Source organism: Trypanosoma grayi, assembly GCF_000691245.1.
Source record: "Trypanosoma grayi strain ANR4 Tgr_159_V1, whole genome shotgun sequence".
Classification (NCBI taxonomy): Eukaryota; Euglenozoa; class Kinetoplastea; order Trypanosomatida; family Trypanosomatidae; genus Trypanosoma; species Trypanosoma grayi.
In genome coordinates this window covers 1,038-12,630 of record NW_008825778.1, presented here as the reverse complement: position 1 = coordinate 12,630, position 11,593 = coordinate 1,038, and the positions used below count along the sequence as shown (strand labels likewise).

The 11,593-nt window shown below is 52.3% G+C and overlaps 6 protein-coding genes across 6 annotated transcripts; all 6 read right to left on the bottom strand.

The window, feature by feature from the left end:
* Nucleotides 1-176: 176 nt before the first annotated feature.
* Nucleotides 177-2,522, bottom strand: DQ04_01591050 (intraflagellar transport protein 80; the record flags this gene model as incomplete). Its single annotated transcript, XM_009310897.1, has 1 exon — nt 177-2,522. One exon carries the CDS (start codon nt 2,520-2,522, stop codon nt 177-179), a length of 2,346 nt encoding a protein of 781 aa, XP_009309172.1.
* A 1,132-nt stretch (nt 2,523-3,654) lies between these two features.
* On the bottom strand, nt 3,655-5,619 carry DQ04_01591040 (putative intraflagellar transport protein component; the record flags this gene model as incomplete). The annotated part of the gene is made up of 1 exon (XM_009310896.1): nt 3,655-5,619. One exon carries the CDS (start codon nt 5,617-5,619, stop codon nt 3,655-3,657), a length of 1,965 nt encoding a protein of 654 aa, XP_009309171.1.
* A 1,261-nt stretch (nt 5,620-6,880) lies between these two features.
* Nucleotides 6,881-7,627, bottom strand: DQ04_01591030 (putative membrane protein; the record flags this gene model as incomplete). The annotated part of the gene is made up of 1 exon (XM_009310895.1): nt 6,881-7,627. The coding sequence occupies one exon, from the start codon at nt 7,625-7,627 to the stop codon at nt 6,881-6,883; it is 747 nt and encodes a 248-aa protein (XP_009309170.1).
* A 179-nt stretch (nt 7,628-7,806) lies between these two features.
* DQ04_01591020 (hypothetical protein) lies at nt 7,807-8,424 on the bottom strand (the record flags this gene model as incomplete). The annotated part of the gene is made up of 1 exon (XM_009310894.1): nt 7,807-8,424. The coding sequence occupies one exon, from the start codon at nt 8,422-8,424 to the stop codon at nt 7,807-7,809; it is 618 nt and encodes a 205-aa protein (XP_009309169.1).
* A 1,319-nt stretch (nt 8,425-9,743) lies between these two features.
* DQ04_01591010 (hypothetical protein) lies at nt 9,744-10,058 on the bottom strand (the record flags this gene model as incomplete). The annotated part of the gene is made up of 1 exon (XM_009310893.1): nt 9,744-10,058. One exon carries the CDS (start codon nt 10,056-10,058, stop codon nt 9,744-9,746), a length of 315 nt encoding a protein of 104 aa, XP_009309168.1.
* Nucleotides 10,059-10,152: 94 nt separating this feature from the next.
* DQ04_01591000 (putative RNA-binding protein) lies at nt 10,153-11,124 on the bottom strand (the record flags this gene model as incomplete). Its single annotated transcript, XM_009310892.1, has 1 exon — nt 10,153-11,124. One exon carries the CDS (start codon nt 11,122-11,124, stop codon nt 10,153-10,155), a length of 972 nt encoding a protein of 323 aa, XP_009309167.1.
* Nucleotides 11,125-11,593: the final 469 nt, after the last annotated feature.

Here is an 11,593-nt window from a genome sequence, read left to right as displayed (position 1 = left end):
CCCCCCCCACACATTTCTTCATTGCTTTCACTCTAGTCATCCCTCTTGTGTTTCTCACATCCCACACTTGGCATCTCCCTTATAAGCTTTCTTTGGTTCTTTTTGTCTTCTTGTGCGGAGGAGAACGTTGTGTATCTCACTCCCCCACACGCGTGGGGAGAAAAAGAAAACTATGTCTATTGGTATGGCTTGGCGCCCGGGCGCTGGGCCTCCTTCTGCAGCTCCTGCTTCACTTTCTCCTGGACGGTGTCCCAGTCCACCTTCACCGAAGCCGCTAGCTCCGTGAAGGCGGGAATGCTCTCCTGTTTGCCTACAGCTGCAAGGTAACGCTGGCGCCGCGCCAAGACAGTGTCTACGTGTGTCTTCCGCTCCGTCGCAATCTCCAACGCGCGCTCCCAATTGAACAGACGCGTGTGCATGTCAATACAACGGTAGATGAGGCCAGCCTGCAGGAGGATACGCTCCGCCTCAACTGGGCGGCGCTGGAACAGCGCCAGCTCCGCCTGCCGCCCCTCAACTGTGGGGATATTCTTCAAATGACGGATGTAGCGCACCTTGTCGAGCTCGAAGAGGGCACCGCAGCCAACCTCCGCCACATTTAACTCTCCGTGGCGCAGTGCCAGGCCAGTCAGGATACCCCATAACGGCTTATCATCGAGAAATCGTGCCAAACGTATGGCACCCTCCCAATCATGCCGTGAGACGTGCTCAAATATCATAGAGGGGTATGGTGATGTATTGAACGTAAGAAGTGCACCATCTGCCCCACGCCGCACACTCACTTGTGTCCCACTGAATGCGACAATGCGATCGTTCCGCGAAAATTCGTCCGTGCCGTCGTCGCGTACCGTCTTCGTGGTAGGCAAAAGATCACGATCGGAGAATATAATTGTGGGATAGTACCACGTTGTGAGGTGCCCATCTGTAATGGCAATGAGAATCTCATGTTTATCATGCCAAGCCAAGTTCGACGTCATGGTGCTGATTTTCTGCACACCAAGACGCTGGTGTACTGCGCCAAAGTGCAGATCGCGGTTGCGATCCACAAAGGCAATTTTACGGTCATTGAGAGCCCCGGGTTGCGAGAGCTCCAGCGACACAACGTCAAGGTGGTGGGTAATGGTGGCGTCCTCGATCGGCTTGCCGTTGTTTGGGTCAAAAAAGATAATTTTCTTTGGGTCGGCAGGGTTGCGGACAGCCACCGTATCGGGTGACAGAGAGACAAGATCAGGTGCCATAATCTCGGGCCGCAAAGACGCTTGTAGGCGTAGGATGCAGATCTGTCGGCCCTCGTACGAGTACACCTGCATGCCGGCATTGCAGTCTGCCAGCAGGAATTGCTTTGGCCCGAGAATCAGTGTAATGACGACATCACGGAGGTCAAACTGCACCGGTGCTGAGAGACGCTCAATGGGGTAGCATGCACACTGTGTGGTGGTGCACGCCACAATATAACCGTAGCCAAGTTCCACCTTAATTACCTTGTCACGCTGCTCCAACTCCTCAACGACATCGGTTAGAACATCCTGCACCAAGAGTTTGTTACCCTCCACCAGCGTCACACAGCATTGACCCCAGTACAGTTTTCGATCAACAAGCTGTGCTGTGCACACTGCGCCGCTACCGCACCCCACTACTACCTGTGTCCCATCTGCAGTCCATTGCAGCGAAAGAGCACTACCTTCTGGAAGACGCTCATATGTGTGGCTCCAGCCCGTTTTATCACACACACGTAAGTTCATGAAGGAGCCTACAACGAACATCTCACCATCAGCTGCAAATTTTACCGCTGTACAAGGATGCTCACCAGCGGCAGAGACGTAAATGCTGCGCCCGTATGGGTCCCACACCTTGTATGTACCGTCCTCACCACCGGTAACGATGTAGCCCGTCATGAGAGACCAGTCCACAGACAGCACAACGCCATTGTGAGCCTTCCATTTCAATTGTTTTTTTACTGTTGGGTTCAGTGGTTTGATAATCACTTCACAGCCAACACAGTACAGCACGCAGTCTCCACCCAGCTCCGTCGTTTCCGACCCCCAGCAGAGAGCGTACACACACTTGCCGGCGGAGACCAACGTCGTGCGCGGGATGCCAGCCTGCGACCACACCTTCACGCAGCCGTCCTCACCGGACGATACGATGGAGGAGGCGTCAGCAGAGTACACGAGGCCGGTGATGGTGCCGATGTGCGCGTCAACCTTACGCTCCACACGACCTGACGCCGTGTTGAGGAACGAGAACGTCCCATCCGCGCAGGCCACGAGGCAGTTGTCTTTTCCTTCAATGGTGCCAGCCGCCGCACCGCGTCCTTTACGGCCGCCCTGAACAGGCACCCATGTGATGTAGGTGATGCAGCTGTCGAACTGCTGCACCTTTCCCAGTGGCTCGCCGTTGGGGCTCCAGCGGCGCAGCACGTAGTCGTCACCGGCGCTGATCACATCGCCCATCAGCGACACGGCGACACACGTGCAGGCATCGTCGTGGCTTTCATTTGGAGTTGTAATGTTCAGTCGCATTGTCTAAAAGGTTGAAAAGTACTTGCTCTGATCGTTCGTTTTCGTTTTTGGGTATTGTTGTGTTTTTCCTTTGGGAGATGCGCGTTCCTTACTTCCGTATTCGCCTCTGTCCCACTCTCCGGTTCACTCTAAAATGGGTGAAAGCAAAAAAAAAAAAATGCGCTACGAAGCCACGTGCCCTCTTCCCTTCTCCTGCCCCACGTCGGAAACAAGAGCGTGAGCAAGGCAACGCACGCACACACACACACACAGAGAGGGAGAGAGAAACCCAACACCAAACGAAAAAAAAGGAGGAAAAAAAGATGTCAAGGCGAAATGAAAACGTGGCTCATGGTACGCAGCACGAATGAAAGAGCAAGACCTCCATCACAAAATCACCTGCCGTCTACTCACAGCATCACTCCATCTGTGCGGTTCGGCAACGCACTCCTTGCATCATTCACTATTGGACTTCGCCCCGCTCTATTTTTCACAGTGCAGCCCTTTCCGCCCTTTTAAACCCTCTCTCTCTCTCTCTCTCTCTCCCTCCCTCTCTCCTATCACTCTCAGCACCTCGTTTCATATCAGATTTTGTTTCTTCGCATCGTGCCGATTCCCCAAACAAACTGATACGCAAAGATACACGTTCCTGCCCCTTTTCCTTCTCCAGCCCCCCCCCTCCACAACACACAGTGTCCCTCCAGTAGAGCGAGTGGAAATGAGCAAGAAAAGAAAGAAAGGAAGGACGGAAGGAAGGAAGGAAGGAAGGAAGGGGGACGAAAAATAGGAAAAATGATGCCCACAGGTCAGGAAGAAAGAGATGGTAACAAAAAAAAAAGTCCGGAAAGCGGTATAAAGAGGCAAAAAAGGGCTCATGGACAGTTCGGACGTTTTGTTGCCAGAGCAACGGTGACGCATGTTTCCCCACCAATGCTGACTCTGCTGTACATCTTTTTTTTTTCCTCCCTTTCTACCCACACTCTACTTTGTGCCCTTTCTCTTCTGTCTTTTCTTCTTCTTCCCTCCATCATCTCATGGACCGGTTGAAATAACAGCAGCGGCACTTCCTCTCTGACTTCTGATAACAATTCAGACCACTCGCCTTTCCTTTCCTTTCCTTTCCTCTCTCAAGGCATGCATGTGGGTGTATCTCCTAAAGCTCTTCAATGCTGTACAAAAAGTTGCGTGTGTTGCCATTTCCGCCAGCAACTTCGCAGACACCTCGCAGGGAGTTGCCTTGCAGCATCGCGAGAAAAACGAAAAAAACCTGCTCAATGTGCTGTCCCTTCACCAAGACGCCCCACTCCATAGGGTAGTCTCGCTCACCCGGAGGTCTGATGGTACCCTCCAGAGTGGCCTCCTGCGCAGGAAAGTGGGCTGAGGACTGGTGCAGTGTGAGTTTCCCAGTAATGTTGCCGCTGCCAAAGTCTGCCTGAAGTTGCAGCGTCCACGGCACATTCTCGTCGAATGGTGTTGCATCCCTATTGCCATTCGCATTGGTGGAGACACGAATCACACGTGTCATGCTGCCAGCAGCAGCGGCAGCAGCAGCATTTGCGTCCGTGCTGTAGGAATCCATACCAGCATGACACGAATTACGTGCACCCTCCGCATTCACCTTCTTATACTGAACCACCTGGCGGAACACATAGTCCAGCAGCGCGCGGGGGTCGCGATTGCGTGGGCTTCGCAATTTCTTTGTAACGCCAAGGATTTCTGCACCCTGCAGAATGTAGAACTGAACATCCTCTGGCTTGCACTTGTTGGTCAGCTGACTCAGACGCACCTTCTCAGGTGCAAATTCCTCATCAAGGTCAAAGAGATCTAGGGCAGGTGGCATGGGGTCGCGGTGCGTCGGCTCGAAAACCGCTGGTTTCACAGGGGGCAAAGGTGTCAGGAATTCTGGGGGAATGAGTGTTAGAGGTTCCTGCTTCACATTGAGCTTGTCGTAAGTCTCTATGACCTGTGGAATTAAGTCAGTGTCTAGTTTGAACGTCTCCATCTGGAAGAGTTTGGTAAAATCGCGCGGGAGCTCCTCCTGCTGCTCCACTGCAACGCGCAGACGCTCAGACAGAGAGGCGATATCAGGAACATGATTGTAGTCAGTAATATCTGGTTCATCTGCATCAATCTGATTCAGTTTCACCCTGTGGTTCATGTAGTCAAACAGAACGGTAGTGAGCAGTTCGTTCTCCTCTTTGCCGAACCAGGTGTCCTCCATGACGAGGGCACTGCCAATTAGTAGTAGCTTGCCTTGTTTCTTCCGTCCATTATGCTCCACCGCATCGGAGCTCTCCCATACCGCAGCAATGGGGCGGTTCAGTGGGTACGCCATGAAGCCGCTGCTAAGAATCGGCACCGCTGGGCGGTTCACATTAAAACTCAGACCGTGTGGGTACACAAACACAAGACTGGTGGGTCCTTCCACCACGGTATCATCCGCAGCTGGCTGCTGCATAGCCATTGCCGCGGCATTCATTGTGCCACCACCAAAGCCACCAGCTGCAATAGTGCGGTTCAGTGTCATTGGTGCCCCACGATCGCCAAAGGCGGACCCAGCTGCTTGGAGTCCAGTGCGCTCGCTCTGATAACCCAGAGCACCCAAAACATTTTTCCCAGCAGCTTTGTTGATGGCGCGGTTTGTCACACCATTCGCCACGCACACCTCTTTGGGGTGAAGATATTTGTTCATGACAGTGCGCACAACGCAGTCCTCGTTCAGCACGATTCCCGTCCACTCCTCCAGCGTCTGGTTCAGATAGGAGTAGCGACCACCGTGGCCGTCACCAAAGAGCATAATGACAGATCCACCACGCTCAACGTACTCACGAACAGCAGTCATATCCTCCTCACTGAGTTTCTCTTGTGGAGCACCAAATACCACAATGTCGTACGGGAGCATGCGATCAACTGTAACGTCCTCTTTATTCATGTCAATAGTACTGATCTGACGCAACCGTCGCGCCAGTTGCTTATATCCCTTGTTGGGGTGATACAGTTCCTTGCGGCACACGTTAAAGAGAATCTTTGGCGGTGACTCCTTCGTAGGAGAGCCCGGCGTATGGCCGTTGTTGGCTCCATCACCCCCATTCATTGTCCCATTGTACCGATCGGTCATTGTTATCAAATCAAACCCGTCCTTCGCCCGTAAATACGACAAAATCCGTCAAAACGAAAAGTATCCGGCAATATGGAATGACTCTTGTAGCCACACCGCCTCTTTTCTTTACGTGTCTTTCTATTTTTTGTTGTTGTTGTTGGAGTTCGTCTCCTTGGCCTCTCTCTCGAATCACACTCTTCCTCTCTTGCACGAGCAGCAGCGTAAGTCTTGTGGCACAAGTCCTCTATTCGCCCCGCCCAATACGAAGAGGGGAAGAAAGGTGAGGAAAGTGACGGTGCTTTCTATTTTTGGGTGAGTGTGTGTCTGGCACGCTAGTATGCGTGCTAGCCAACGTGCTTTCTTTTCCCTTTTATTTCCCTTTCGTTTACTTCTGGCATGCGCAAGATGCAGGGACCAAAGAGGAGCGGCACACAGAGCGGATGAGGGGATGGCAAGAGAATAGGTGGCATCCACGACAAAATGACAACCCTCCCCCCCCCAAAAAAAAAGGAAATTTTATAACCACAGAAAACGGCGGCTCACCCTCCACTGCGGCCCCTCCTATCTACCACGGCACAAAAACAGATTGCTTTTAAGCACAAGCACACAACGAAGTCATGGCCTCCACAATTTTCTTCTACGTGCTTCCCTTTCCCCAGCAATAAGCGTAAGATGTGTAAAGTTTCTTGTAATTTTTTTTTTCGGGGGTGTCCGTGTGTTTATCTTTTCTTTTCCAGGTATTGTGAGCCTTGTCTGGAACTCGGTCATTATCTCCGACCTGTTTAATCGCACAGGGGATTGAGAAGGAGAGAGAGAGAGAGAGAGAACAGAGCGACACATTATGCCTGTGTACACCCACTCACGTGCAATCCCTTTATTCAACGCTCCTTAACTTGCTTCTCTTCAAAAAGGCACACCTACGCACGCACATATGCTACTGTTGTATATATATATATACATACATATACAACAGACCCACGGACCCCAGTGAACGTGCAGGTGTAGTGTATTTAAGAAAAGAGAACCAACACAGAAGGAGCGAGTTGGGAGCTGCAGGGAGCAACAAAGAGCTAAAAACGGGAAGGAGAAAAGAAGAGAGGGAAAGAAACAGCTTGGTGGGAAGGGGAGACCAAAGGGCTTGCAAGGAGTTGCCTACCTCAGTACGTCCCTTGCCTCTTACCATTAGAATGGCCGCCTCTTGTATTCATTGTGTCACTTCTTCTTTCCGCCTTCGTTTATTTTCCCATTTTGGCCCCGTTTGCCTCTCCTTGTTGGTACTCTATTGGTGCTTCTGTCGCTCCAGTGTGTCAATGTGATGCGACTGTGTGAGGAGCTCATACAATGTACCAAACGCAAACACAATAAATAGCAATCCACCCACAACATTCACCGTCTTCATAGAAACATGCTGGGCGATCATGTTACCAAAGAGCACGGCGCCGCCGGTGCAGATAAGGTGACCGAACACGCCACCAAGCGTGACGGCGTAAGGGTTCTTTGCCGCTGCAAGCGCAATGGTCGCCAGCTGGCTGCGGTCGCCCCACTCCGCAACAAACGTCAGTGCAAAGGCCTCGATCATAATGGGATGCAGCACTGGCCAGCGGCGGTAGGCCGAGCCGCTGCCAACTGACAAGTTGCTACCGGTCTCCAGCGCATCGTTGGGATCCTTCTTGCGAAGGACCGCGGCAGCCTCTGTCATCTCATCCTCGCTATCCTGCTCGTTGCTGTTGCGCTTGAGGAGCTCATCATATAGGATCTTGCCTCCGAAGAAGAAAAACAGCCCGATGGCCATTATCTCCGTCAGTCGCACCGACAGCACGTTGGGAACCACGAGGCCCATCAGCGCCGACAGGACCGTCATGGCGGCCAGCGCGGAGGCGGCGCCGCAGAAGACTAGCAACTTCGGGTGCCGCATGGCCATGAGGCACGCAATGAAGAACGTCTTGTCGCCTATTTCGCTGACGAGAATCATGGAAAGGGACGACAAGAGGCCATCAGACCAACTCTTGGAGGTAGGACTATCCATTCACGCCAAGACCTGTTTGTAGATATATATATATATATATAAGTAAATAATTGTATGTCTGTGAAACTTGTAGGTGAACGCCTATCACGGATTCCTTATATGGTTCACCTAGACTTTGATGGTATGGATATCCTTGTTGCACCTTGCTTTGCTTCCAAAAGACAGCCGAGATGTACGCGTCAGTGGATGTCTCCGCTCCCTCTCCCTAAACAAACTGGGAAGGAATCAGCGGAACGGGGGGAAAAAAAACTATCAAATGAGAATAGAAAGAAGGAAGAAATAGCACATGTTCTTTTACCGCTGAGATTGTCATAAGCAACACAATGCCGTGCAACTTTGTGGAGGCGTGTGAAGTACTTGCAGCGGCGCCTGACTGTCGCTGTGCGTGCGAAAAAGATGGGGAGTAATTTTGTGTATTTCGACAGCGGAGCATCCAGCGGGAGGAGTGAGTGAGCATTGTCGTCCGCAAACCGGTAGCTTCCGCCGAATGGAGGAACAACAACAGCAGCAGCAAACGGCAGCAGCAGCGTCAGCAGGAAGAACAGGAAGAGGAACAATAGGAAGAGCAGTAGAAGAGTAGTGAGAGGACCGGAAGCCACGGCGGCCTTGCACACAGCGGCGACGCGCCTCAACCACTCCCCAGGCATCGCGCCGCTGCCGCTGGCGCTCCACACAGACACACATACACACACACAGAGAGAGAGACATGCACACTCTCTCACGTGTGCGAGACGGTGCTGCGATTCTTCCTCGTCCTCCTCACACGCCCTCTGCTGCCGCCCACAACGCTTCACCATTGGCGCGATACCAAATAAACAAAGAAATTGAAAAAAGAACAACAAAATGAGAAAAAAGAAGCGGATGAAAAAAAAAAATTTCGGTTTTGCCCCGCCGACATCACAATTGTTTTTTTGGTTTTCAACTCCTTGCACCACCCTGACGTGTTGTTTTCTGCAACGAGACGGAAAAAGAGAAAAAGTAAACAACAAACACAACAACAACAACAACGGTGAAAGAATGCGGAAAAAGCGGGTAGCAGCACCGCTACCAATAACAACAACAACACCAACAACAACAACCATCATTATCCGGAATGCGATGCAATCTCTTCTCCGCCACGATGCTTTCCTTTTACGCACCCTCCGGCCTCTTCTGNCCTCGAAGCCCAGACTCTCGGACTCTCCTCCCACGTCGCGCTCCTGCTCTTCGCCCACGCGTCTCGCGCCCCCTCCACCACATGAAAGGTGGCACCAGCGCGACAGCCATTCCGCAATTCCCACAGACACGTACCCACACTGCTGCAGTAACAACAAAAGTCATAGCAGTAACAGTAGCAGTAGCAGTGGAAGAGAAAGAGCAATAGCCAAAGAGAACTCAAAAGAAAAACACGCAGAAGTAAGTCGCCGTCGCGGCCAAAGAGAGATGGCCTCCCTGCAAACACTACACACAAACACACACATTCGCCTTCACACACACCAACATTTTTGTTATTATTTTGTTTTGTCCTTAATATGTTTGGGGCTTCTTTTCGTTCGTCGTTTTCCTTCCCCGCCCGACCCCCCCCCNTCATTTCGATTTTTTTTTTCTTTTTTTCATGCTCCTCACCATTTTCCTTTTCTTCGCCTTCCGGATGCAGATCATATCATGTCTGTCGAGATTTTCTTCTCAGCACACGCCGGCAGAAGTGGAACGAATGGAAAGGCAAGAGACCCAAAACACCTTGCAGAAACGACGGGCGACTCCCTTCTTCACACCGTCAGTTTCTCCTCAGCAGCAGCAGCAGCAGCAGCACAGGCAATGCATCTGTGACCCACCACCTCGCACACACGGGCACCGCATGCATGCATACACACACTGCATAATCGGTCAGGCGGCGGAGAGTTCATTTTCATTGATCTTTTATTCCTCCTCTCACACCGTTTTTCGCACTTCTTTTTCCTTTTCTTTTTTTTTCTTCTTTTTCCTTCTCGGACCTTCGTTATTCATTATTGCTGTTTTGTGTTGTTGATATTGATGTAATTCTTTTTTTGTTGTTGTTGTTTGAGGGGGGGGGGGGGGGGGGGGGTTGGNGGGGGCTTTGAGTGCTTCACGCTGCATGTGCCGGATGAGGTTCCATTTACGCATCCTCTCCAGCTGCAACAGCCGCCTCTTTCTGAAGCTCGGCTTCTGGCACCTCCGTCGTCGGTGTAGGCTTCACATCTTGATTTTCCTCTTCCAACTCCTTGCCGTTAGTCTCCTCCCTCAGACTGCTACCCTTGCTGCTCTCCTTCTCCTTCGAGCTACGCTTGCTCCTCGCGCTGGTCTCCTTCTCCTCCCCTTGTGGAGTAGGGTTGGTGATGTTCGGGTTTAGGATTTGACTTTGGTTTTGGCTCTGGCTGCCACTGTTGTTGCGATTTCCAGGGTAGCGTGGATATGTGGAATTCACGTGCATCTCTTTGCAGTGCTGTCCGAAGCGGCATTTGCCCTTGATATAGTTGAGGCAAGCCTCATACGGGTAATTTGCAAATGCACAATCATCAAGGAAGTTACAGTGCCCGTACACACGGAGACAGGGGTGCTTTTTGCCGGTGCTCTTGCTGCTGTAACCACCGCTCTGCTGCTGCTGCTGCTGCTGCTGTTGTCGGTTTTCCCACCGGCGTGTTGGTGCACCATTGCTGGTTGGGGCGGTGGCTGCAGTAACGCTGCTTTNAGTTACAGTGCCCGTACACACGGAGACAGGGGTGCTTTTTGCCGGTGCTCTTGCTGCTGTAACCACCGCTCTGCTGCTGCTGCTGTTGTCGGTTTTCCCACCGGCGTGTTGGTGCACCATTGCTGGTTGGGGCGGTGGCTGCAGTAACGCTGCTTTGTGAGACATTGAGGCTGCCAGCGTTAGCTGCATTCACGAGTGTCGCCTCCAACTCTGCCACGCGGAGAGGAGCCGCACCGGGGTCCGCCTCCTCATCCGCCCAGTTGAGGCCGTTGGTGCCGCTCTTCGCAGCCGCGTCGCCCTGTTGCGGGGCGAAGGCTGGGATGGGGCTACGCTGCGATACCGGCGGCACCTCGCTGGTGCGGACCAGCTGAAGCATGTGGACGAGGCGACGCAGTGTCTGGTTGGGCACCACCACATCTAAAAGCTCCTCCTTTGTGAGTTGTGAGTACGCCTTTGTGTTGGTACTAGCACACTCGCTGAGATACTCGCAAATCGAGACATTCTCGTATGTGAAGCCGTCGGACGCCACAACTGGATCCTTCACTGTGGCATACTGCCCCACAACGCGTTCCATCGCCGCCAGGCTGTTCTGTGCCGCGATAAGCTTAGCGCGGGCCTCGTCGCGCTGCTTAATAGCGTTGTTGTACGTCTGGCGCGTATCCTCGAGCGTGCGCTGGAGATTGTGCGCGACACCGAGTAGGTACGGAAGAGAACAACGGTGACCGTTGAAGCCCTCCTGGAGCTCCTTGGTGGCGTTCCACAGCAGCGGGGATGCATCAGCACCAGTGCTCGCTGTGTTTGGCTGCATTCCTCCTCTTGGATGGGTTGGACTGTTTGGTGATGCCGCTCAGCTACTTGTTTTCTCCTTACTTTCTGTGTGTGTGTGTATGTTTGTGTGCAAAAAAAAAAACGCAAAAAAAACCACGAGAAGGTGTGAAGTGAGAGCGGTGAGACAGGGATACAGTGGAGCATCACGTGTGTGAATATGAACGCATGGGTACAGATGTACATGTATGCGCACTCCCGAGAGAAGGGCGCCTCATGAAGGAATTTCGCACGTTGCGCACGATATTGTCTCTTCTCGTCACTTCCCTCCCTCGCATACCTTCCATTCCTCACCTTTCCCTCCCTTTGCCTCCTCTCCCTCTCCCTCCCCCTCTCCCACTCTCCCTCTCTCACTCTCACTCTCCTGCCGCAGAATGATGCTGTTGACATTGTTGCAGTTGCACGCCGCAACAACAACCACGAGGATGTGTCTTCGCAAAAAAAAAAAAAAA